The sequence below is a fragment of the Syngnathoides biaculeatus genome, chromosome 8, assembly GCF_019802595.1.
Source record: "Syngnathoides biaculeatus isolate LvHL_M chromosome 8, ASM1980259v1, whole genome shotgun sequence".
Lineage (NCBI taxonomy): Eukaryota > Metazoa > Chordata > Actinopteri > Syngnathiformes > Syngnathidae > Syngnathoides > Syngnathoides biaculeatus.
The window spans coordinates 30,911,182-30,937,765 of record NC_084647.1 but is presented as its reverse complement, the minus strand read 5'-3'; the positions used below and the strand labels follow the sequence as shown (position 1 = coordinate 30,937,765).

The following is a 26,584-nucleotide window of genomic DNA, read 5'->3' as shown; positions in this document are numbered from 1 at the left end:
TCCGCCAAGGCTGACCTTTATCACCTATTCTGTTCATAACTATTATGGACAGAATTTCTAGGCGCAGCTGGTGTGTACAGGGGATCCGGTTTAGTGGCCTCAGTATTGCATCTCTGATTTATGCACATGATGTTGTTCTGTTGGCTTCATCAAGCCATGATCCCCAACGGTCACTAGAACAGTTGACAGCTGAGTGTGAAGCAGCTGGGATGAGAACCAGCATTTCTAAATCTGAGACAATGGTCCTCAGTCGGAAATGGGCGGCGTGTCCGCTCCATATTGGGGATTAGATCCTGGCCCAAGTGGAAGAGTTCAAGTATCATAGGGTCTTCTTCACGAGTGAGGGAAGTACGGACCAGGAGATCGACAGGCGGATCGGTGCATCGTCTGTAGTGATGCAGACTTTGTATGGATCCACTATGGTAAAGAGGGAGCTAATTCGAAAGGTGAAGATCCCAATTTACCAATTGATCTACATTCCTACCCTCAACTATGGTCAAGACCTGTGGATCGAGACCGAAAGAATAAGATGCGGGATATAAGTCATCGAAATGATTTTCTTCCGCAGAGTGTCCGAGCACTCCCTGAGAAATAGGTTAGAAAACTGAGCTCCCTGCCAACTCGGTTTTACCCAGCTGGCACAAGAAATGCACAGTCCAACAGTCAGTGCTCCTTAAGCGGTTGCTCCTCCGCATTGAGAGGAGACAGATGAGGTGGCTGCGGGAATCTGAACCGGCATCTGAATCGGACGTCTCCCAGTGAAGTTTTCCGGGCACGTTCCATCAGAAAGAGACCCCGGGGACGACCTAGGACAAACTCAATAGACTACAGTGAAGGAAATAAGTATTTGAACACCCTGCTATATTGCAAGTTCTCCCACTTAGAAATGAAGGGGTCTGAAATTTTCATCGTAGGTGCATGACCACTGTGAGAGAGATAATCTAAAAAGAAAAATACAGAAATCACAATGTATGTTTTTTTTTTAACAATTTTTGTGTGATACAGCTGCAAATAAGTATTTGAACACCTGTTTATCAGCTAGAATTCTGACCCTCAAAGACCTGTTAGTCCGCCTTTAAAAGTCCACCTCAACTCCATGTATTATCCTGAATCAAATGCACCTGTGTGAGGTCGTTAGCTGCATAAAGACACCTGGCCACCCCTTACAATCAGTAAGACTCAATCTTGTAACATGGCCAAGACCAGAGAGCTGTCCAAAGACACCAGAGACAAAATTGTACAACTCCACACGGCTGAAAGGGCTACAGACAAATTGCCAAGCAGCTTGGTGAAAATACGTCCACTGTTGGAGCAATCATGAGAAAATGGAAGAAGCTAAACTTGACAGTCAATCTCAATTGAAGTCGAGCCCCATGCAAAATATCACCTCATGGGGTCTCAATGATCATTAGAAAGGTGAGGAATCAGCCCAGGACTACACGACAGGACTTGGTCAATGACCTGAAAAGAGCTGGGACCACAGTTTCCAAGCTGACTGTTGGTAATACACTAAGACGTCATGGTTTGATCATGGCACAGATGTTTCCGCTGCTTAAACCAGCACATGTCAACGCCCGTCTTAAGTTTGCCAATGACCATTTGGATAATACAGAGGAGTCATGGGAGAAAGGTTTGTGGTCAAATTAGACCAAAATGGAACTTTTTGCTCATAAATCTACTAACCGTGTTTGGAGGAAGACAAATCATGAGTTTCATCCCAAGAACACCATCCCTACTGTGAAGCATGGGGGTGGTAGCATCATGGTTTGGGGGTGTTTTTCTGCACATGGGAAAGGACGACTGGACTTTATTAAGGAGAGGATAAGAGCGGCCATGTATTTTGAGATTTTGGGGAACAACCTCTTTCCCTCAGTCAGAGCATTGAAGATGGGCCGTGGCTGGATCTTTCAACATGACAATAATCCGAAGTACAGAGCCAGGAAAACCAAGGAGTGGCTCCGTAAGAAGCATATCAAGGTTCTGCCATGGCCGAGCCAGACTCCGGACCTAAACCCAATAAAAAAATCAATGTTTCTCAGCAACAGTCTAGAAACCTGTCTGATCGAGAGAAGATCTGTATGGAGGACTGGGCCTAAATCCCTCCTGCAGTGTGTGCAAACCTGGTGAACAACTAAAGGAAACGTTCGACCACTGTAATTGCAAACAAAGGCTACTGTACCAAATAGTAACATTGGTTTTCTCAGCCAACGGGCAGGAGGCGGGGTACACCCTGAACTGGTTGTCAGCCAATCACAGGGCACATCGAGACAAACATCCACAGTCACAATCACACCTCGGGGCAATTTAGAGTGTCCAATTAATGTTGAATATTTTTGGGATGTGGGAGGAAACCGGAGTGCCCACAGAAAACCCACGCAGGCACGGGGAGAACATCCAAACTCAATGCCGCACAATATACTTTGTGTGTGTGTGTGTGTGTGTGTGGTGTGTGTGTGTGTGTGTGTGTGTATAGACACCCAGACCCGCCTGTGTGGAGTTTGCGGCTGTTTGTCTCAATGTGCCCTGTGATTGGCTGACTACCAGTTCAGGGTGTACCCCACTTCCTGCCTTTTGACAGCTAGGATAGGCTCCAGCACTCCCCGTGACCCTCTAATTAATTTGCGCAATACTGTATATCAATGTGAGTTAGTCAAATCATGCATTTACACTGGATCTTTAATAATGTCTAAGTATTATTAATACAGTAACTCAGTTCTTGATTGTTTCACTGAGAATATATAGAGGGTTTTTCGTGAATTTGCGAAATTCCTCTACCAGGGGCCGTAACTTGATGGTTTTCTAAGATTTGATATATTTTTTAAAATTTTGTATATAGGTATATTGTGATTGATTTCAAGTTTATCATAGATTCATATAAGTATCAATAGGTATTTTATAGTGTGTTTTTATATTCTGAAGAACCAGTCCAGGCTAGCTAGTCATAGAATGTGTACTTACTGTAACCTCCATGAAAGAGCAACCACCCCCAGCAGACGTTGGCGCTTGTGTGGAGGTTGTAAATTCAGAGCAGTTACGCCTGCCAGCCTGATACCCTCAAGCAGAAGTACCATGATACCCTCCCAAATGCTAGACGAGATGCAGACTGATCTCCATAATACAAAGCATCCGGAGAAGTGTGGCAAGGTCTGCATTGGCAAGATCTTAAATGAGCTGGCAGAGCAGAAGAAGCTGTCTTATGATAATAATAATCATGTTGCTTCTTCTTCTTTACCTTTCGGGTTGTCCCGATTAGGGGTCGGCACAACGTGTCATCTTTTTCCGTCTAAGCCTATCTCGTGCATCGTCCTCAATAACACTCACAGTCTTCATGTCCTCCTTCACCAGATCCATCAATGTTTTCTTTGGTCTTCCTCTCGCTCTTTTGCCTGGCAGCTCCATCCTCAGCACCCTTCTACCAATATACTCACTGTCTCGCCGCTTGACATGTCCCAAACCATCTAAGTCTGCTCTCTCGAACCTTGTCTCTAAAACAACCAACTTTTGGTGTCCCTTTAATGAGCTCTTTTCAAATCCTATCCAACCTGCTCACTCCGAGCGAGAACCTCAACCTCATGTTCTGCTTCCTGTTGTTTCTTCAGTGCCACCGTCTCGAATCTGTACATCATGGCCGGCCTCACTATTGTTTTATAGACTTTGCCCTTCATCCTAGCGGAGACTCTTCTGTCACATAGAACACCAGACACCATCTGCCAACTGTTCCACCTGCTTTCTTCACTTCGTTGCCACATTCTCCATTGCTCTGTATTGTTGACCCCAAGTATCTGAAGTCGTCCACCCTTGCTATCTCTTCTCCCTGGAGCTTCACTCTTGCCCCAACGCCCATCTCATTTATGCACATATATTCTGTTTTACTTTGGCTAATCTTCATTCTTCTCCTTTGCAGTATGTGCCTCCATCTTCCTAATTGTTCCTCCACCTGCTCCCTGCTTTCACTGCAAATCACAATATTATCTGCAAACATCATGGTCCAAGGGGAATCCAGTCTAATCTCATCTGTCAGCCTATCCATTACTCCCGCAAACAGGAAGAGGCTCAGGGCGGATCCCTGATGCAATACCACCTTCACCTTAAATTCTTCTGACACACCTATGGCACATCTCACGGCTGTTCTGCTGTCCTCATACATGTCCTGTACTATTCTAACATATTTCTCCGCCACACCGGACTTGCGCATGCAGTACCACAGTTCAATAATAATCATGTTGCTACAGCTCATTTGTATGATGTAATATTACATGTGTAGCTTAACTGTGTTTGTGGTTGTAAATGTGCAGTAAGGTTTTGTATATTTTGCATGTCCTTCAAATGGATGCTATCATTGAGATCCTTAATGCTGGAAATTTTACATTGTGTACATAAATAGTATTTGGAGTTGATTGTTACAAAGGAATGGGTATATTGTGAACATTTTTATGTTCGCTTTCAGATACCTTATACCATTGAAAAAAACTAGATTTTGGTGTACAATAAAAGTTTTCTGTTGTATTTTATTGCTATAAAATAATAAAAGTGAATGAAAGTCAAACGTTATGAAGTAAAGGATAATGGCTTTAACGTTTAGTCAATTGCACGTCTAGTTTTTACTCTACGTCATTGGTTCTGATCTTTTATAAATAAGGCGGAAATATCTTCAATAAAAGCTCTGAAGCTGTCAGAAGTACAGTTACACGGCGCTGTGAAGACATGGGTGAGAGTTTAACTCAGCAAATGTGGAAGGACATCGAAGAGTGTGAGTGTTTCTCACTGCAGTTGGACGTACCATTATAGTATGTTGTGTTGTGCAATATTGGCTCATGCGGTTATACATGTCACAAAAAGATATTTACACATAAAGAATCCTAAATATACTTTAAAATAAGTATGTTTTGCATTTTTGTAGTGGGTAGATCTTTGTGACTTGTTCATTATATTTCTTCATTGGCGATTCTAAAAAAAAAAAAAAAAAAAAAAAAAAAAAAAAAAAAAGACGTCCACCTGTGATCCATCTCGTCGCTAGATCCAGATCACACATCGATCACATGCACATAAAGGCTTGTTCTAGCATGCTGGCCTCCTATTTACAGCCTCCCCCCCTTCCCGTCGATTGCGAGAGGCTGGCTGCTTGAAAACTAGATCAGAAGGGATGGAGAAAGAGGGTTGCTGGGTGGAGCTTCGATGATGCAGCCAATCATCTCTAAAAGGCGGATCTGGCTTTTTTTGAGCCGGCCATTGAAGACACGCGGTGGCCCCTACTATGGGAGACAAACACGCCCCCTTCTGACACAGGTTCTTCTTTTCGAAGAACAGAACATCACACAACCGAGTGAAGTTACTGGGGAAATATTATCCTATTATTTCGAGCCATATTCAGATAATATGCGATCACGGCCAAATCGCCTCCAAATCCAATCCACTTCCACGGCAGTGATGAGCCATCGCGGCCCGGCACCGCGATGAGCCACCCCTGCCGCCGGCCTTGTCGCCATGGCCGAGCTGGCTGAGCCGGCCGTTGGCTGATTTTCGGCGCTGAGCTGGCTTATCATGGCGCCGAGCCAGGCCGCTTTACGGCGGCTGAGTGCCCCATTGTCAGCAGCGTTGTTCAGAGCCACCAACGTCCGTGAGCCCGACGCGCAGCCTTCGCCGAAGCCGTGACCGGCGGTCGTGGCCCATTTTCGGCGCTGAGGTAGTTTATCATCGAGCCGAGCCGGGCTGCTTTACGGCATTGTCGTCGCACGCGGCTGGGTGCACCAATGTCGGCAGCGTTGTTCAGAGCCGCCGCAGTCCGCGAGCCTTACGCACAGTCTTTGCCAAAGTCGTGACCGGCGGATGCGGCGCCTTGGCCGGGGTGGCTCATTTTCGGCACCAGGGTGGCTTATCATTGAGCCGAGCCGGGCAGCTTTACGGCATTGTCGTCGCACGTGGCTGAGTGCACCAATGTCGGCAGCATTGTTCAGAGCCACCGCCCTCCGCGAGCAGACGTGGCAGCCTTCGCCGGTGAGACCGACGCTGTCCGACGCGCACATCGACACATTTAGCACGCCTGTCATTCGTACGCGGATCTTTTGTTACGTTATGAGAGACCGATTATGTGGTCCGCCCCAAACTATTATTTTTTTTAGTAGCTGTATAAACACCTACCTATCATTTGGAACCCACGAACCTCTCGTCCTTTCACTTTTAACTAACAACAGAATGGAGGTTACTTTCAGCTTGTCCCTTTCGGGGTCGCCACAGCGTGTCATCTCAGATGAACGCACATATATGTTTGGCACAATTTTTACGCCGGATGCCCTTCCTGACGCAACCCTTCTCAGGGAGTGGAGGCCCCAGTGGGATACGAACCCACAACCCCTGGTTTACCAAACCAGTGCTCTAACCACTGAGCTACGGGGCCTCAACTATCAACAGACTCCTAGACAGTATATATGAGCCAGCCCGGCCGAAGCCGTGCTCGTCCACGAGGCATGGCTTCGGCGGCAGCTCGTCCGCCCACCTACTATGGGAAGCTTGGCCAAAGCCGTGATCGGCGGACATGGCACCAACAGGCCATTGACACATTTAGCACTTCTGACTTACGGACGGGGATCTTTTGTTACGTTCTGAAAGGATTATGTCCTCTCCCCCCCCCATCTACTATTTTTTAGTAGCTTCATACACACCTACCTGTCATTTGGAACCCACGAAGCTCTCGTCCTTTGCAACCATGCAATCCATTTTTCACGACGAACCGGGTCTCTCTACAAACTTATGAAGGATAAATCCATCCTCCCGAGGGTTCAAGCAATGTCCAGCAATCCAATGAGCCGGCATTTTGACTAACACGAAGGAACAACAAGCTACCTTCCTGGAGGTAAAACTAATAGAAACAAACGAGTCCACTTGAGGGCAGTCCTGCCATGCACATCACTTCCTGATTCTTCTCGAAAACAAATCTCTTGAGAGAATTTCATGGCGGGAGTTACAAAAAGCTGTATCCGTAAAAATCATGTTTTGTGGTGAAAAAACGCATGGGTCAATGTCGGCTGCCATGTTTTCATTAATGGCATACTAAAAATCATGCATTTCATGACAGACCCTTTTAAGGACCAGGCTTGTTTTGTTAACAAAGCTTATGAAACAAACATAAATTATTGTCAAGACTACACAAAATAAGTGACGTCTTTCAATATCTATTTTTTCTACTCGTAAATTTTACAAGTGTGATTTTTCGTGCTCGACTGTACAGATTTACAAATCACAGTGGCTGCACATCCCAAAGCAAGCATTAATTGGAGACTCTAAATTGCCCCTAGACGTGATTGTGAGTGCGACTGTTGTCCAACTCCATGTGCCGTGCGTTTGGGTGGCAACCACTTCAGGGTGTACCCTTCCTCCTGAATAATGACGGCTGGGATAGGCTCCGGCATTCCCGCGACCCGTGTAAGGATAAGCTGCTCTGAAAATGGATGGATATTTAATTTAGCCATAGTGTGATAAGACTGGAAATAATCTTGGATACAGTTGTCAGTCCATTTAATCTCTAAAGGCCAAAATACAATTATTATATAATGTTAAAATGTTATCAGCAATCACAACAACTTCACATTTCAGTCGTAACATCTAAACCATTCACAAGCCTTTTTAGTCAACATTTGCTTACACTTATTTGACCATGACCAAAATCTTTGACAATGTGCATAACTTGTAGGCTGAATACAAAGGCCACTTAACTTTGTACTAGATGGCAGTTATTTTATAGTCCATAACACTGCATGCAGCCCTTACTCTCCCTCACTGCGGCCCACAAATAGATGCATGCCATGAGAATCAGGACTAACTTGTAATCATTCAAATATTAGACGTTAAGAGATGAAAAACCTGGGTAATTGAGTAGCCAAAACACAAAGATAGAGACTAAGAACACTTTGCAATCATCTAATCTGTAGGGCAATGTGCCCATAGCTATGCTTGCACCTGCATGTGTGTGTGGTATTCCAGCAGTGTAAACTCACCCAGAGAGAAGCCCTCCTTATGGACCAGCCAAACTTTCTCAGAACCATACCAAGCTTGCTCCGCTGCTATCTGCTCCTCTGTCTTTACCTAAATGAGAGATACACACAGTCAGCAAAGGATAATGAAGGGCACTTCATGGAAGAAAACTTAATGTCAGCCAGGTGTCTTTTTGCAACACCTGGCATGTCAAGGTCAATACTGGCCCTTACTAAAGGTGGATCATGCAGTGGACTCCTTCACGGTATTGAGACGATTCAATACACTACACTACATGTATCATAAAAACACATTGTGAAATGAGTAAAGGATATCTTAAAGGAGGCATAATCCATTTTTTTTTAAACAGTTCCCTGGTGCATTATTAAAAGGTCTGACATTCTTTGCATTTATTATATAGATTAGCACCAATGTTACATCAGAATATTTTTGGAAGTTGGCAGCTATAACCAGAGTTCCTTGGTAGAATAATTTGATTAGGTGGGTTAAAAAGTTCACTTGGGGCACTATTCGAAGAGTCAATTTTCAATATGTCCCCTTTAAGATTAGACATGATTATTAAAAAAAAGTGACTAGGACAAACTACATTGAGCAGGCAAGATGGGTAAATACAAACACAGCACTAGACAGTGAATGATGACTTTGTAACAAGTGTGAAGAGCTACACTCAGGCATAGTACAGGTCAGACCTGGGACTGCTTAGAACCAGCATGAGGTGCCTGAAGGAGGGCTACAGGGTCCTCTTCCACTGATCCCTTTTAGCGAGCAAGAAGAGGTCATATTTAACATATGAGCAAAAGAATATAGAAAAATTTAACATGTAAAATAGATCAAGTAGAGTAGTTTCTAAATCTACAAAGTGTCACTCCTAGATCAAATTGGAGACAGCAATTTATGATCCACTTTCTGGAATAGTTACTTGAAGTTGAATATCCCATTTTAACCGTTTGTGTATTTAATTTAAATACAGTCTACCCACACTACGCTTGCACTGAAAAATATTGCACATGGATGGACTTTTTATATATATATATAGAGAGAGAGAGAGAGAGAGAGAGAGAGAGAGAGAGCGAGAGAGAGAGAGAGAGAGAGAGAGAGAGAGAGAGAGAGAGAGAGAGAGAGATAGAGAGAGAGAGAGAGAGAGAGAGAGAGAGAGACGAGAGAGAGAGAGACGAGAGAGAGAGAGAGGAGAGAGAGAGAGAGAGAAACGGAGTGCCTGGAGAAAACCCATGCAGACACAGGGAGAACATACAAACTTCACACGAGCGGATCTGGGATTTGAACCCAGGTCCTCAGAACTGTGAGGCAAACGCCCTAACAGGTTGCAACATTGTGCCACCCTATTATTTATATATACACACTTACTGTATATTTCAATTAAAAAAATTATATATACACATTTATAGATACACACTTAATGCAAGTGTCTCCTATCATCTTATTAGTTGACTGGGAGATATCTTGCGTACAATTACCGTAGCCATCATTACCTAACAAATAAGAGAAAAAAATATGTACAGCACAACCTCGGTTCTCGACCACAATCTGTTCCATAAGGCGACTTGAGAAGTGATTTGTTCGAAATCCGAATCGATATTTCCCCTTACAATTAATGGAAAAAGTGTGTTCCATGGCACACAAGCTTTTTCTGATAATAAACTGAATAGTAGAAATACATGTATAGTTTAAATACTTTATATAATGAAATAATTTTAGAATTGTATTTATTTTTTGCTTAAAATGTATGCTTTAGTAGTCGAGTAGGCTAAGCTGGGAGTGCATTGCCGTATCTCCAGTGACTTGGCCCCCAACCTTGTTAACTTTTTTTTATTGACAAAAGTGCAGAATAATTTTAAAGAAGCAATAATGATGTGGAGGAGAATCAAAGAAAATTGTTTTTAACATACAAAAACATTTACTCGCAAATTGAGTTAACAAAATAAATTAAAAAAAAAAGGCAGCCGGAATGGACCCATCCATTTTTTCACCGCATGATTTTGACTTATATGGCTTTTTGTAAATCCCGCCATGAAAATCCTCTCGAGGGATATGTCTTGGAGAAGAAGCAGGAAGTGACATTAACAGCAGGAGCGCACGCAGGCGGGCTCGTGTGTTTATACTAGTTTTACCTGCTGGAAGGTAGTTCTTTGTTCCTTCGTGTTAGCCAAAATGTCGGCTCGTTGTATTAATGGATATTGTTCGAACACTCGGGAGGATGGATTTACTCTTCATATGTTTCCAAGAGACCCGGTTCGTCGTGAAAAATGGATTGCCAAGGTGCAAAGGACGAGATCTTCGTGGGTTCGGAATGAGAAGTAGGTGTGGATAGAGCTACAAAAAAAAATAGTCGGGGGGGGCGTAATCCTCTCAGAACAACACCGCTGACGGCGCACTCAGCCGCGAGCGACGACAACGCCGTAAAGCCACTCGGCCGAAGCCCTGATCAGCCGGGCCACGATGCTTGTTGCGCCTTGAGTACGGTACATACTGTCATACTGTCGGGGAGTCTGTTGTTAGTTAGAAGTGGTCCGCATATCATCTAAATATGGCTCAAAACGATAGGGTAATATTGCCCCTGTCACTTCACTCGATTGTGAGATGTTCTCTTCTTGGAAAAGAGCTTCCGTGTCAGAAGGGACGTCGGAAAAATCCGAAAATCTCTGTTGTTCCTCTCCCATAGCAGGTGCCACTACGTGTTTTCAATGGCAGTGTGACATCTGCTGATGACATTGCAGGCAATTTGGCGATCGCAAATCTTTTCGGTGGGGGTGACCCGCTCCCTGGAAGTTCTTTTATTTTCCCAAATAACTTATCTAGTGTCACTTCTTTGAGCATGTTGTGGGTGAGCTGGTCGTGCTGAGCGCGTTATGTTATTTCCCTTGTTTTTCCAGCAGCGTTGGAATTCACAATAACAAAGTGGGTCGTGGGTCAGCTGGTCGGGCTGCATGCGTTATATTATTTCTGTTTTTTGGGTTTTTTTTTGGGGGGGGTGTTCACGTACTGGATTTTTGTTCGAAAATCGAAGCAAAAAAAATCTTGAAATTTTCGTTCGAAAACCGATTTGTTCGAGGACGGGGACGTTCAAGAACAGAGTATTCACTGTATTTTGTGTTTCATATATTGAGTACTAACCCCATGGAGGGGAAAAAAAAAAAAAGAGTCCAGTATAAACTCTAACTTGGCTCTATGCAAATAAGCTCGTAAGTAGAGCTTCAGGGAGTGAAAACATTTTCATTCATCCATCTTCTACAACTTATCGAGGTCGGGTCGCAGGTGCATTAGCTTAAGCAGGGACGCCCAGACTTCCCAAGGGTCTCTTCCTGGCAATACGTGCCCGGAAAACTTCGCCACGGAGGTGCCCAGGAGGCATCTTACCTAGATGCCCCAGGCATCTCATCTGGGTCTCCTCAATGCAGAGGAGTAGAGGTATAACTCTGAGCCCCTCCCAGATGACTAAGCTTTTCAACCTATACCTAAAGGAGAGCTCAAACACCTTGAGGAGGAAAGTTATTTCGGCCACTTGTGACTGGGATGTAGTTCTTTCAGTCAAGACACACAGCTCGTGACCAGAGTAAAAGTTGAAATGTAGATCCACTGGTAAATTGACGGAGAAAGGGGGGAAGAACGAAGGAATGCTGGCCTTATACTCTGACAAGCCATTTAAGTAATAATTCCTGTAAGGTGGCCCAGAAAAAACAGAGAGGTCTAATAGCTGAAGGGGGTTTTGGGGCTGTGAGGCTACAAGAGCCATTTTAACCACAAAGCAGCCACTGAAAGACAATCGCAGCCAATGTGAGCAATGTGAACAAACCATTGTGAGGGAGAGGAAAAAAAAAGTCAAGATGGATTACATACCTGTACACTACATAAAGATCAGTGCAAATAAGACACAGACCGAATGAAAGACACTTCACACAATGCAAAAGGCATTTAAAGGGGCCCGAAAGATCCTCATCAATCGTTTTTGAATTTCATCAGTGTTACTGATTGATGTTTCCTACAGATCAAAAAGCAACATATTTACTCTGAAGGCATTGGTGCAAACACTTTAAAACTAATACTAGCAATAATAGCAGACAGCCTTGTGCAAATGAGACCCAGTTTGGATATCGGCATAGACAGCATGTCAATTTTATATTGCGAGAAGTGCCTCCCAAAACATGAGCAAATAAAATGTAACTTAAATTCATGTGTGACATCCCTTTGAATATATTCTTCTTCTTTGACTTGTTGAGCTATAGCTTTAGCATCTTTCTCACTGTTTAAATGTTCCTGATTTTGTGGGTGGGGCTTAAACACTGCCCCAGAACATCAAAGGGCTAGGTAGTATACTTTTTTGAGCGAGTTGACCCACGAACTATATAAGGACAAGGTCATGATTCGTTTGGCTATGCTGCTCATTTACCACTTACCCACAAGCCTATTAACCACTCCAGCATGCAGTTAGCAGCTAACAACGGCTAGACTCGGAAAATAAGCCTTGGCTGGATGCCTTAATTTACAGAACAGCTCAGTCATGTTATTTTAGCTCCCCAAAATCAGGAAATAAAAAAGGGATGGATTGACCTTGTGAAGACACGCAGTTGGAAAGCTGAACATCAACACCACTACCCAACTCTGCAGTGAATATTTTATGATGGATAAGGAGCTTTCACCAGAGATTTGATGGCTTCATGGCTAACTTCACGCTAGTGAATTGGACAGTGCCCACTGTCTAACTACCTGGGCTTCCTCCTACCATCCCACTGTCATGAGGTGCCGTGTTACGCTGTTGCATTGTCACTAACAACAAGGGGAAATTGACTTGTGTCCTTATTTTTTATTATTATAGTTCACAATAACCATTACATTTGAATTTGAGCCTCCTAATGTGATTTTACATCATACAAGCTATCAGTACCTCAGTATATTTGGTTAATTTTGTCTTCATACAGTGAAAGAACTCATTTCAAACAAAACCACCAAGATGTGATTGAAGTTTAGACTTTCAGTTTTAATTTAAGATCATTCACAAAAAATTGTATCAACCATTTGTGAATTAAAGGCAATTTATGGAGGTAACACAAATGATTCTGAGACATATGTTCTCTTAGTTTCAACAGGATTTTGTAGGAGCCACATTCACTTGCTACTTCTCTGTGGTTGTTGTTTCTCACTTAGTTCATAAGGTAAAACAAGGAATGTGATACTGCAGTGATTTTGGGAATTGGGTGTTTTGGGAGTTGCATGCAGTGTGAGTAAATGCATTTTGCATGGATGGATCCGAATCCATGTGCAAATGACGCAGAAATATGCAAATTTGCCTCCTTCGGCCGAACACTCGAAGCTGGTAGAGCTGAACTTTTCTGGGAAGTCATGTTATCGGTGCTTCACGGAGGAGAAGGCCCGCCCCTTTACGAATTTACAGCACTGATGCAGCGTGTGTCCAAATGTGTCACACGAGCAAACTCAAGCAAAGAACGTGTGGCGAAGCGATCCTTCACATCCGGTGGGTACGTAGCATAAGTGTTTTTTTTTTTTTTTTGTACAAGTACCACTGGTGGTACAGGGGCTACCTTTATTGGATTTACAAAGCCCAACACTACAAAAAAAAATTATAGAATATTTGGCCTAATTTTTTTAATATGGAAAATTGAATGCTAAGTAATTATTATTAATGGTTATCAATCATTTCAAACCTATTGAGCATCTGTGGCTCAGTAGGAAAAACTGTTTTGTCCCATGACCAAAGGGTCTCTGGTCAAATCCTGGCTATAACAGTCCGTATGTCGTGTCTTTGTGCCAAACACTGAACCTTAATTTGCTCCCAGTCTGTCTGGCAGAGCCTTGCATGGCAGTAGTCGCCTATTAGTGTATGAAAGCGTTTGTGACGAGATGATGTGAGGGTTTGTAAAGCACTGTGGGCACTGTGATGGTGTACATAAAGCACTGTATAAGTGCAGTCTATTTACCATTTAAAATAAGTGTGTGGCAAGTAAAGCTCATACAGTAAACATGTCTTTAATAGACCCAATTGTATCATAGTCTTGATAAAACAATACCTCTTGTTTTTTGACAGTTGGGTGCTGAACGAGACTGACTTCAGGTGGAGGCTGTATACCAGAGCTGACACTTCGATCAGGAGGGCTCACTTCTGGGGCCTCATTGAGTGCCGTAGAATGACATGGAGGATATAGCGGGGTTGTTTTTGGGAGTGCTGCAATTGCTGCATCAGTAGGGATGAAGTTAGGAGAAGCCGTTGCTCTAGTAACGGCTATAAACCCTGGAGGCGGAGACAAAGGAGTAGGCTTGGGTCCTGGGATAAAGCCGATAACCTGTGGCAAAGATCTGGAATGGAAAGATTTGGTAAAACCTGGAGATGGAACAGTTCTATTTGATCGGCTGCCTGTTCCAGAGATAGGGACTACTGTAGAATGCAGGGGAGGATATAGCTTTCCCTTTTCTGACTTTGGGCAGATTTTATCCTCTTTCACCTCCTCTTTGGTCTCACCTTGTTTTTCCTCCTTTTCATTTTTTCGATCTAATTCTTTTGTTTCCAGATGGTCATCCTTGCATATTCTTGATCGAGATTCCCTTGTCCTTCCTCTCACTACTAAGTTGGTAAATCCTTGACAAATGTCCTCCTTGTCTTCTGTTTTGACCGTGTCATGTTTAAAAGGGAATTCAGACATCAGAGGGGCCTTGGACACAGAGGCTGAAGCTGGTACAGAACCATTTTTGACTACCTCCGAAATTTCTGATTCATGTGTTTGTGCAGCAGTTGTCTCCCCCACCCCAGAGGGCAGAACTTTCCTTACAACACGACGTACCACCTTCACTACTTTCTTGCGTGTTAGACCTTCATCATCTGTAGAGTCTGGCAAGTTGTTGCATAGTCCTTTGATATTTCCTTTCGCAGTGCCATTGACCATGGTTTTGTTCACAACACCATTATGTTCTTGATTACCATTTACAACTAGGTCTGAATGCACAGAATAGTGTCTTGCTTCAGGACTCCTGACTTGCACTGCCATCTTTGATGACGATGATGGTTCAGGGCTTTTGAAGCGTTCTGGCACTTTAACAAGCCTTCTCAATTTAGGTGGAGAGGGACTCCTGACTCGACCAACCACCTCTGAAGAAGCAGCAACTGGGGTGCTCAAAGCTAGGTATAATCCCCATCCAGGGTCGAGAGCAGACGCAGATTTGGCCCGATTGGACAGTCCATCACTATCTGACTACTCAGAGAGGAAAAGGGGAGATGTTAGAAGGAAGCTCAAGTATGATGTAGTTAACTCTGCAAATTTTGATAATTAATTAATAATGCACAACACTGCACACACAAAGCATAGAATGTCAAACCTAATTTTACTTGAATAGGGAAAATGTAATGCTTCTTATTAATTCCACGTGGATTATGTTGTGACTAATGTATCTCACGATTTAAGAAAAAAAAAACTCACATTTTTGCTGTCTGGTTTGTTCTGCTCTTTGACCTAAATAATTTAATATAAATGAGGGCATATAAAAACCTTACTGCTTTGCATAAAGTACAGTCCACTAACATGCAACACACAAACTTATTAGTTATCTTGATTATATTTTTCAAGACAACTGTAATCACTCTTAATTGTAGGTGGATCACAAAAACACGTTTAACTTAGTGTGTGTGTAGATTTCAAAATCTTAGATTTTCTGACACTCAAAGGCCACAATTGATAGTGTGTTAATACAAAACATGCTAGGTTAGGGTGCTTTGTGAAATTTCCAAGTGAGACTTCCCTTTTGCTCCCAGAAGGAAAAGCGAGATGAGAATGCCATGTTGGTTTATCTGCTGTAATGGGCTGTGGGGTCAGGAAGAATGTGAGAAGGAAAACAAATTAGTATCCCTACAATATGGTCGATATGATTTATTCCTTTGAAAAAAACCAAGCCTACAAAATCATTGGTGCGAAGTTAGGGAAAACCCAATCATTACCAAAGTGGATAGTGCCCTTGGCAGGGGCAATTCAAATTATTTTTCAGTGTCACTTGTCATGTGTAAGGTGAGAACAAACAGCGACAGTTCACTTCCAATCAAAACATCATACTGAAAACTGACGTCAGATGCCACTCCTGAACCTGCTTCATCACATGACACTGTATGTTGAGGAGAAACAAACGTCATTTTCCTTTATCTACTTAGATTTTTACATTTCCTTTTACCTTTGTTTCACTATTTTGATTTTTGGAAAGGGGAATAGCTGCGGTTTCAAGGCTATTGGCTACTGTCGGACACTGATGAGGTTCTTCAGCTCTCGCACAGAATTTTTCTCCAAAACTCCTACCAAATAAACATCAGTATGGACCATTTGCATACTTGTTGAGAGGCTTGCCCGGCTAGAGGAACGTGTCCGTCAAGGAGAGTTGAATAGTTTGGTCACTGTAAATGTGGCAGGCAGAATTGATAGTTTAGGTTGTAGCTGGCATAGTAGCCCTGCTAACATGAGCAGTAGCAGCTAGCTAACTGTGGTGAGCCTGTTCAAACACATACGACTACTGTGTTAATTTGCTCTCATAAATTTGTCGTAGGTGACTCCATCACTCCTAACATCAATCTTAAAAACCTACCCACTTTAATGAGTCTTCTTTGGCCAGAGCATCCGACACTGAAGCTATCCTCAGGGAGGTGACCCACATTGGTCCTAGACACAATCATGGGGCTAACAACATTAGAAACTTGGATATAGTGATACATGTCGGCTCGAATGGTACAAGAATGAGGCAATCAGAGATTTCAAAGAGGAGCATAACTAGGTTGCTTGTCCTATCTGGTGATAAAGAGAAAGGGTGAGATTACATTTACCAAATCTGAGGCTGTTGCTGTTTGGAGTCTGCACCGAACTGCTGGGAGAAGAACTGAGGGGAACCACTTCAACTGGAGACATTGCCATTGAGGATTCTGCGGTGACTGACAGGTCCTGAAGCAGAACCACTAGAGGCTTCTAGCCAGCGGTGCCTTATCTCTTTACATGGACTCTTATGGCATTTTAATGAACATTGTGTAGCATCTTGCCATCGTAATGAACATTGTACAGCACCTGACTATTTGATATATGTTGCCTCCTCGAAAGCCATTGGAGCCCGGTCATCCTGGAAGTGGTATTAGCCTTCTAAAATTTGATCTATCTATGGTCCCTTCCCTTTTCAGGGTTTTTTTTTTTAATATGTTGGGTAAATGACAAATACATTACCACCACTAACAAACTGTTTATGCAACAGCACCAAAGCGGAGGTTTTATTCATGTGACGTATTTTTCAGAATATAAATCTGTTTCTTTCATAGTTTGACCGGTGGTGCAACATGTACTTCAGAGCAATTTATATGTGAAATTATTAACATTATTATATCTATCCATCCCCCTCCTTGAGCCATCACCTTATTGTGGTTGAGGGGTTTGTGTGTCCCGATGATCCTACGAGCTAAGTTGTCTGGGGCTTCACCCATGGCAAACAGGTTCTATGTGAGAGACCAGACAAAGCACAGCTCCATAAACCCCTCTGAGAATAGTGGAAAGGGTAACAGGGGTCCCTCTTCCCAAGGGCTCACCAGCTGTGAGAGGGGCCATAGGTGTCGGGTGCAACGTGTGCTGGGCGGTACTACACCCATAATAAATCGCAATACATGGTGAAATAGAGCCATACTGTATCCTAGTGCGGTCACTGATGGTGTAGTGGTACACACACCTGACTTTGGTGAGGGCAGTGTGGGATCAATTCCCCATCAATGATGGTCTTAATATATGCCCAATGACTGACTGCTGACCAGCTCATGGTGTACGCAGCCTTCTGTCCGATGTTAGCTGGGATCAGCTCTGGCACTCCCGCAACTCCTTGTGAGGATAAGCAGCTTGGAAAATGGAATGGAATGTATCCTACGAGTCATCCTCCAAAGGGTTAGGCTAATGTACCACAGATATAAAATGTCTACACACGGCTCTTGAAATGTCAGTTTTTTTGTGGAAGTAAAAAATTAAAGATTAATCATTTCAAAACAGCAACTCAATTAAAAAAAAAAAAAAAATCAAGAGGAGAATTTCGAATAAATTGAGATGATCCGCAAAAAGGCATAACGGTGGTGCAGCTGGTTAGAGCATTGGGCTCACAGTACTTTTTCTTTTTTAAATATATATATATATATATATATATATATATATATATATATATATAAGTCTCATACCGAAGATATTCTTCTACGTTATTTGATTTTATTTGCACAAGCACCTTGTGGAGAAGTGCTTGTTATTTCCTTGTATGCACAGTCATATAATGAAATTAAAGCTTTTTGATTTTATTAACAGTTCTGAAGACCGGGATTTGAATCTCAGCCCCGCCTGTGGGGGGTTTGCATGTTCTCCCCGTGCCTGTGTGGGTTTCCTCCGGGCACTTTTCTCCCACATCCCGAAAACATGCACTGCGATAGGCTGGCAACCAGTTCAGTGTGTACCCTACCTCCTTCACATTGATAGCTGGGATAAACTCCCACACTCCCACGAACCTTGTGAGGATAAGCAGCTCATAAAATTGATGATTGGATGGTTACAAAATGTGCATTGCATTTGCTAGGGATTTGACTTTGTTCAGGATTAACCGATCACCTTCAAACTCACGTTAAATTGGTCAAAACATACACCAGCCACTGTTTAAACTGCCTAATATACCCTTAGGTTAATCTGAATTCTTGGGCTTTTACTTACAATTTTTTGTTTATATCTAGGAAAAGCCTTCAAGTTTTGGATTAACACTGACTATTACTGTAGATCTGATTACTCCTCATAATTCCCTCAACATTAAGGCCCCAGTTGCAGGTGAAGAAAAGCAGCTCAAAACCATAATTCCACCACCATGCTCACTGTAGGTCTGATGTTATTTTGGTGATTGAGCAGTGTTGTATTTTCATTAAATATACCAATTGGAATTATGGCCAAAAAGTTAAACAATGTTTTCAAAATTTTAAATAAATAAACAGCATTAAATGCCTAATGTTAGTTTTAGAGTCGGATTTTGTCCGTGAAGACTACATTTATACTTATTACAGGTACAACCTAAATAAAAACCAGAAAACTGTATATGGGTAAATAAAAAAAGCATCTATGAAGCTCATAGGACGTAAATATGGCCGCTCCAAATCTACCTTGTACCTTCTGATAAAATGTTATAATCACCTCTTTTTTATTTTGAATGTACGTATAAAAACAACCCCGACTAATATGTTGAATAGATGGCCACCTCCTTAAACTCTATGGATCCCACTTACCAGAGCTCTTCAATTTGGATGACAAAAAAGTTCCAATGTAAGTTCGACTACTGTGTGGCTGATCCGCTGAAGACAAGCCCTTGACCTATCAATCAAATACAGTATTTGTTGACAGTCAATGATTGGCTGAATACCATGTACTACTGATGTTACGCTTAAAAAACAGCTACCCTCCCTGTGTGTGTTAATGGGGGACTAAAACGCACAACAACTCAGACTGAAGCGCTAATATTTTAAGTGACATCACTTCAGAGGAGCGAGGTGTTTCACCCCTTAACTCGTTAGTTCGCAGGGCAGTCATTAGCTCAAGAGCTAACATGTTAGTGCTCAAACATGAGAAAAAGTTTACCTTTCCTTAAAAGTCTCTGTTTTATTAATTGAGGGAGTTGTACATTGAGCAAGGCTGAGCCATAATGGATGCACCGAACACCGGCAATTAACGTATGGGTCCACCGACATTCCACAAGACCACTAGAGGCTGATGACATAGTCGTCCACCTCTGCAGGTCACTGTGAGATCCACATGCCATCTAACCAAAAATTCACTGAGTTCTGAAAATCTATCGTCCCATCCATTTTTTTAGCCGCTTATCCTCTCTAGGGTCGCAGAAGTGCTGGAGCCTATCTCAGTTGTCAACGAGCAGGAGGCAGGGTACACCCTGAACTGGCTGTCAGCCAATTGCATGGCACATAGAGACAGACAACAGTCCACTCACAATCACACCTAGGGACAATCTAGAGTGTCCAATTAAGGTTGCGTGTTTTTGGGATAAGGGAGGAAACCGGAGGGCCTGGAGAAAACCCACGCAGGCACGGCGAGAACATGGAAACAGGTAGAACCGGGATTGAACCCCAATTCGCAGAACTGTGAGGCTAACGCTTTACAGCTGCCCCACCCTGTCGCCAAATCTATCGTGTCCATTTTATATATTGATGATAATGATAAGATGTCATCATTATCATGACCCACCTAATCACAGCTGTGAAAATGGCCATGACCATTTTCCAAGCCTTTTATGCTCACAAGAGTCACAGGAGTTCTGAACCCTCTCCCAGCTTGCTTTGGCCAAAAGACTGTTGCATCCTTAACTGGCTCCCAGTCATTCACTTCTTTTATTAATCACTTGTGTGTGATGAGTTAGAACATTAACAGAGCAAGCATGTCACAGTCACTCACATTTGACGAGCGCGTTCTCAGCCGCGCATCATCACACTCGCAAATCTGGATGGTCGAGCACGAAAACTCACACACGTAAAATTTGTTATGAGTCGAAAAAATTGATATTGAAAGATGTTGCTTATTTTGTGTAGTCTTGACATTAATTTACGTGTTTATTTCATAAACAATGTTAACAAAACAAGCCTGCTCCTTAACAATCAGTGTTTACCCGGAAACAGGAAATGCAAGTTAACCGTACTGAGCATGTATGGAAGTGAAGCCAAAAGCACATGTTCTGAGGTGCTTCACTTACTGCGAGCGCATTTACGTCGAAAGTCATCAATATCATGAGCCATGTCAAAGGATATTCAGTTACACCAGGGGTGCTCAATGCATCAATCGCGAGGCAGTTTTGGTTGTTCGTGTGACAGCGTGCCCAAAAAAACAAAAAAAAAAGACGTTAGACTATCATTCACCTCATCCCTTGATTCATGTGTGGCCAATATCTCGAGCTCACGCACATGAAGGTGCGTTCTAGCAAGCCGGCCTCCCATTCACGGCAGTCGCGCCAATGCGCGCGTGCACCCCTACCCTCGACCCCCACCAACCCACTGGTCCATCACGAGAGGCTGGCTGCTTGAAAAGTAGATCTGGGGGGGGGGGGGGGGGGAATTTGGGCACTCCTGAGTTACATTGAAAAAACATTTGTGGGATATAACACAGGTATGGTTTCAGTATCTAACTATAATAAGTACAAGATTGTGATTTACATAACTTGATTTAAGTTCTAATGTTAGACTAGTCTGTCAATATATCTAAATGCTGACGGTCATTTTCCCCCGTGGTACCGCGTTATTGAAGTTGAAAACTTTTCCCCTCTCCATGCTTTAAGATGATACCGATAATCTACTGCTCGCTTTCATCAATAGATTTACAATAGATAGCACCATAAATTACACAAGACTACAACAATCCATCATGATGAAATATAATGATTTGATTATATGAATATTTAATTTTGAAATTGAATGTCTATTGACCTCTTTAAAAATGTCTGTCTCAATCTGTGCAGTGTCAATAAATTATGATTATGGTATTAGGTAACAACTACATACTCAGCTATAACAACTCAGTAAGTTATTTTATAGTCTTGAGATTCCATCCCTAATCACCCCCACAACTTTATATCTGCGGGCATGACTGACCACACCCGTACATTTTTCAAATGTGAGTGACTGACGTCAGAAAATTTGATGATTACCAAACCGCTGGATGGTCGGTTGGGTTTTGACAGTCTTCTTTTATCCAGGCAATGAAATAATACATTGTTTATCCATTGAAATAATCGAGGCCAGAGGGGGACAAAAAAAACCAAGGTCCTAGTTAATACGGTTCTACCCAATTTATGTAAATGGGCAGGCATTAATAAACCTCTTAAATGTTAAAGGCCCATCTCATTTATGATGCTGCATTAGTCACAAAAAAAACAGATGAGTCATTAATAGCAATGACACAAATGCTAGTTTATGAAATTCCCCTTTATGTAATGATAGATGACCAGAGGAACCTCGTTTTAACGGACCCTGATTTAACGGATATTGGAAGTAATGGGCTGGCGCCATAATCCAGATCGCCAATTTGCATGTGCTAGGACACATCCAAATCACATGTAAATTAGTGGTGCTCTTGCGCTGGTTTACTGCATTCATGAAAGTGTAAGAATGATGACTCTAATTCCGGCTGAAGGAGGTAAGTTTGGATAAAAATTTAACAGTAACTTTGTATTGTATTGTATGTTTTATGCCAAGAAAGAGTTTAACAAAATAATTTTGTACTGTATGGTTGTATTTAGACCATGAAAAAAGTGCTTCAATATAATGGACAGTGGATGACACGAGCCCCCCTTCCCCCATTTGTCCATTGAATTCAGGGAAGTTTGATAAAATCTGATTTACTTGAAAGTACTGTATTGTACCTCAATTGAAAATAAACAGAGAATTTATTTTTATCTGATGCAACTCTTTCACAACTACGCTTGTAAGCAAATAAGCTTCCTACTATTGTCTCTGGGACAATAGTATCCATAATGATACATATCCACTGTATGCAAAAGATCGCTTCGCCTCCCGTCCCTCAGTTGAGTTTGATCACATGACGCATTTGGACAAAATGAACATGTATGGGCTTCATCACCACTGTTAATTCAGCGAGGGGTGAAAAATCTAAATTAATGGTTATTTGTGAAAAAGTTTATCAGTTTGAACATTAAATTTGTACTCTTTGTAGTGTATTTAATTAAATAAGTGTTGGACATGATTTACAAATCATTATATACTGGTTTTATTCAACACAAGGTCCTAACCCAATTGGAATTGGATTGTAGTTGTGTACCCTATACTGAGTATCTTCAAAAGTATCGCTATTCTTTTCGAATTCAGGTCATGTATTGTAATCATCATCAGCATTACAACATGATGGAAATAATGGGTGCAAACTTACTGCATTTTAATCACTTCACACACCAAAGCTTTAGAGCATGATTTGACAGAACACTGGCTTGTTTGCGTGCAACCGTTAATGCTAGCACTCGTTTGCTAAGCTACATAACGTTTTTTTCCTCCTTGCGAGGTGTATTGTATTAAAAAGGTAAGTGAAAATACCTTCAGCAATGCTAGAAATAAAGGCCTCTCCGAGCACCGGTGACCACCAGCCCACGCTTTTCCCCATTTTGTTCTTATAATACACATTCTTATTGTCCTCGCCCTACTAACAAATGTATCGGGTCGTATTTGAGTTGACAAGATAAAGCCCAGTGATCATAGAAGACTGCGTGTAGACAAGATACCAAATTTTATAACGGTAATCTGACAAATTGTAATTGTGAAAGACCAAATTTGTCTTGTAGTTTGATCCAGGCATTATGTGTTGTGTCTCAGCAGTATTTTCTCTCCCACACCGCCGACATTTAAAAAAATATATGTATTGATTGTCAGATATTTACATTACTATGTCTAAAGACAAACAAAAAGTGTGAACAATAAACCATCAATTTTCCAAGCCACTTATCTTCACAAGGATCATGGGAGTGCTGGAGCTTATCCCAGCTAAAAAAATTCAACTAAAGAAACTAAAATATCCCCTGAAGAAATTGTGCAACAGTGCTGTAATGGCTTATAATGGAAAAACAAGTTGATGCATTAGACCCTAAGGTAGAAGCAGCTGCTTCATGTTCATTGAATGTTGGCATGCTTAATGGTGGATAACCAGAAATACCTGCCTAAAATGTCTGATCCTGACCACATGAAGCTTGACAAGCGTACATCAGTAAAATAATGAATTATTAAAGAAATCCCAGGTGGATGTAAAGAGTGTATATAGGAGTATGTAAAGCGACATTTTTTTCTGAAATTCCACATTTGAAAGATAATTACATTTTTAAATATTGGTATTGAATTAATGAATAATACAAAAAATTTCTCACGATATAAATAAATTAGATCACTTTATTATCAGATTCCAATACCAAGACCAACATTGCTCGAAAAAAAACCTTGTCAAACAAATCTGTCCTCAACATTTAACATGTAATCCAACTGTGCCCTCACCCCAAAAATAGGTGTTATCATTTTATCCTGACATTTCTCAAACTGTAAAAAAATCATGTTATACTATATTTAATTGAAAATTGAAAATAATCATTCAAATATATCAAATTGTATAATAAAATCATTATCAAGTTGGCTGTAAAATATTTTTTTTAAAATCACAGAAAACCAACAGTTACTAAATTTCCCAAGCCAATCCACACCACCTAACAAGCACATTATCATGTAGTGTATCTATTTTGAAGAGAGAATCAGCTTGTACTGTTAAATGCTTCTTTCAGAATGAAAAGCCAGACAAGCTAACAACGTAACGTAAGCTCATTCTAAAACTAGTGTTACGAGAGTTCACTAAGGTACCATTTTTCCTGAAAATGTTTTTTAAACATAATTCCCAACAGGTTACCTGCAAGTGAAAAAATTCCACAAGTCCAGTCTCTTTGGAAGTAAGATTCAAAGCTATTCAAAATGTATGAGCTGAAAGCAAGCAAACAAGACAGAGAGAGCCTGTGGGACGAGAGAGGGTGGGCTGATAGACCAGCTCTCCGTGACCCTGGATAGACGAGAGCTGAGGACAGCTGTTGTGATATAATGGTGCTGTGTCGGGATAAAAATAGGAACCTCCTCTCAACAGTCAGACCAGGCCTGCTATAAACAACGCAACACCGAAAGTTCACTTGGCAGTGTGACACACCACACATGCAGCTGGTGTGAACTCAGCTGCTTCTGAGCATCCGTTTTTTTTCAGTGAGTGTTTGGGTATGGGTAAGCAGAGGCAAAACTCACTCATTTACCCACTTTGACATAAAAGCAACTTGAGATAAGAGCTAAGTCAGGGGATGAATTAAACTCATATCTAAAGGTACCAATTTATTAAAATTATAATAAATGAATTGCAATTTTGTCTTAACATTTCCCCCTTTATGTATACAGTAAACATTTCATGTAGAAAATTATTGACTAGATAAAAATACAAAAGATTTATTATCCAAGCTGCTTATCCTCACAAGGTTCACAGGAGTGCTGGAGCCTATCCCAGGTAACTTCAGGCAAAAGGTGGACAACACCCTGAACTGGTCGCCAGTCAGTCGCAGGGAACATATTGACACCACCACTGAGCTGGAATCGATCTAATACAGGCCACACCAAAGTTACACATGTGTACCACTCCAGCAGCAGTGATCAAAACAAAATGTGGAAGGTGGAAACATTTCATTCAAAATATCTGGCCATACAACTAGTTTAAAATGAATGTACGCTGTTGTTCTGTAAATTGTTATGTAATGTAATGTACACTGTATATTGAATTAAAAGAGTCGTTTTTTTGGCCACGACTGGCTCTGACAGATTGTTGTTGCAAGTCAGTGTAGTATATGATAAATAACAACTGTCTGTGGCTTACTTAAGATTAGTTACAATACAATAATATTCTGTGGATCAGAATACCAAAATGACGACTTTGATACCCCTGGCGCTTATGCATGCTAATGTTCAGCACAATCTGGTTAGAATGCTGCTAAGAGCAAGTAATAGTGAATAGTTTGAAAGTGTGCTTCTTGCATTTTGTTTGTAATGAGGTTCTGGAGTGTGGAAACAGTTGGTACTATGGTGTTTTTTTTTTTTTTTTAACCTCAGTTCAGTACTGGTATTGGTACCTGCTGCAACACTACATCAGAAATTATACAAATAAAGAAGGTAATGCATGAACTTTTTTTAATTCTGGATCCTGAAGTGGTGCCATACTATATTTTGTCTAATCATCATATGGTTGTGAATTCCAAAGTCCAAGCAGCTTTCTCTAATTTGTGAGCTCTCCAAGTAACCAAAACATCTGGCATTCATGAGGCTGTGTTTTGCACGCCTGAATGTTCCTGTGTGAACACAGTCTTCCTGTTTGAAACTTTAATGCGGAAGAAGGGACCTCTTGCAGAGACAGCAAGTTTTCTATTAAACTCAAAAATTCAAACAAATATGTGTTATGGACAAAGTACTTTATGCATACCATACAGCAGTTAGTTTATAATCATCATACTATGTTCTGGAAATATAATGTATGTTAGTTTTTGTTGTGGAGGCACGGTGGCACAGCTGTAAAGTGCTGGCCTCACAGTTCTGAGGTCCAGGGTTCAATCCAAGCCCTGCCTGTGTGGCATTAGCATGTCCTCCCCGTTCCTGCATGGGTTTTCTCCGGGCACTCTGATTTCCTCCCACATCCTAAAAACATGCAACATCAATTGGACACTCTAAATTGCCCCGAGGTGCGATTCTGAGTGAGTCTGTTTGTCTCTATGTGCCCTGTGATTGGCTGGCAACCAGTTCAGGGTGTACCCCGCCTTCTGCCCGTTGACTGCTGCGATGGGTTGCAGCACTCCTGCAACCCTTGCAGGATAAGCGACTAAGAAAATGGATGGATGGATGGTTGTTGTAATCTGCTCAAAACGTTATGTACCTAATCATAGATGGTTGAAACTTTTTGTTGTGTTGTTTCATTGCTTTTTCATTGAATGGAGGAGGGTAGTACTGGCACAATAATGTAAAACATGTTTTCATTGCTGTTTT

General features: G+C 41.8%; 1 protein-coding gene across 7 annotated transcripts in view; it reads right to left on the bottom strand.

Moving 5' to 3' along the window:
* Positions 1-26,584, bottom strand: part of myo18ab (myosin XVIIIA b) — a 243,461-nt gene that overhangs the window by 170,086 nt on the left and 46,791 nt on the right. For 4 of the 7 annotated variants that reach the window (XM_061827954.1, XM_061827957.1, XM_061827953.1 and 1 more), the window contains exons 3-4: positions 8,679-8,744; positions 7,992-8,079 (exon numbers count right to left, since the gene is read on the bottom strand). In XM_061827954.1, coding sequence (XP_061683938.1) covers positions 7,992-8,079; positions 8,679-8,744 — 154 coding nt within the window. Of the gene's footprint in view, positions 1-7,991; positions 8,080-8,678; positions 8,745-14,030; positions 14,812-24,431; positions 24,450-26,584 lie in introns of those variants that run through there. The other 3 variants (XM_061827959.1, XM_061827958.1, XM_061827956.1) reach the window with 3 other exon arrangements.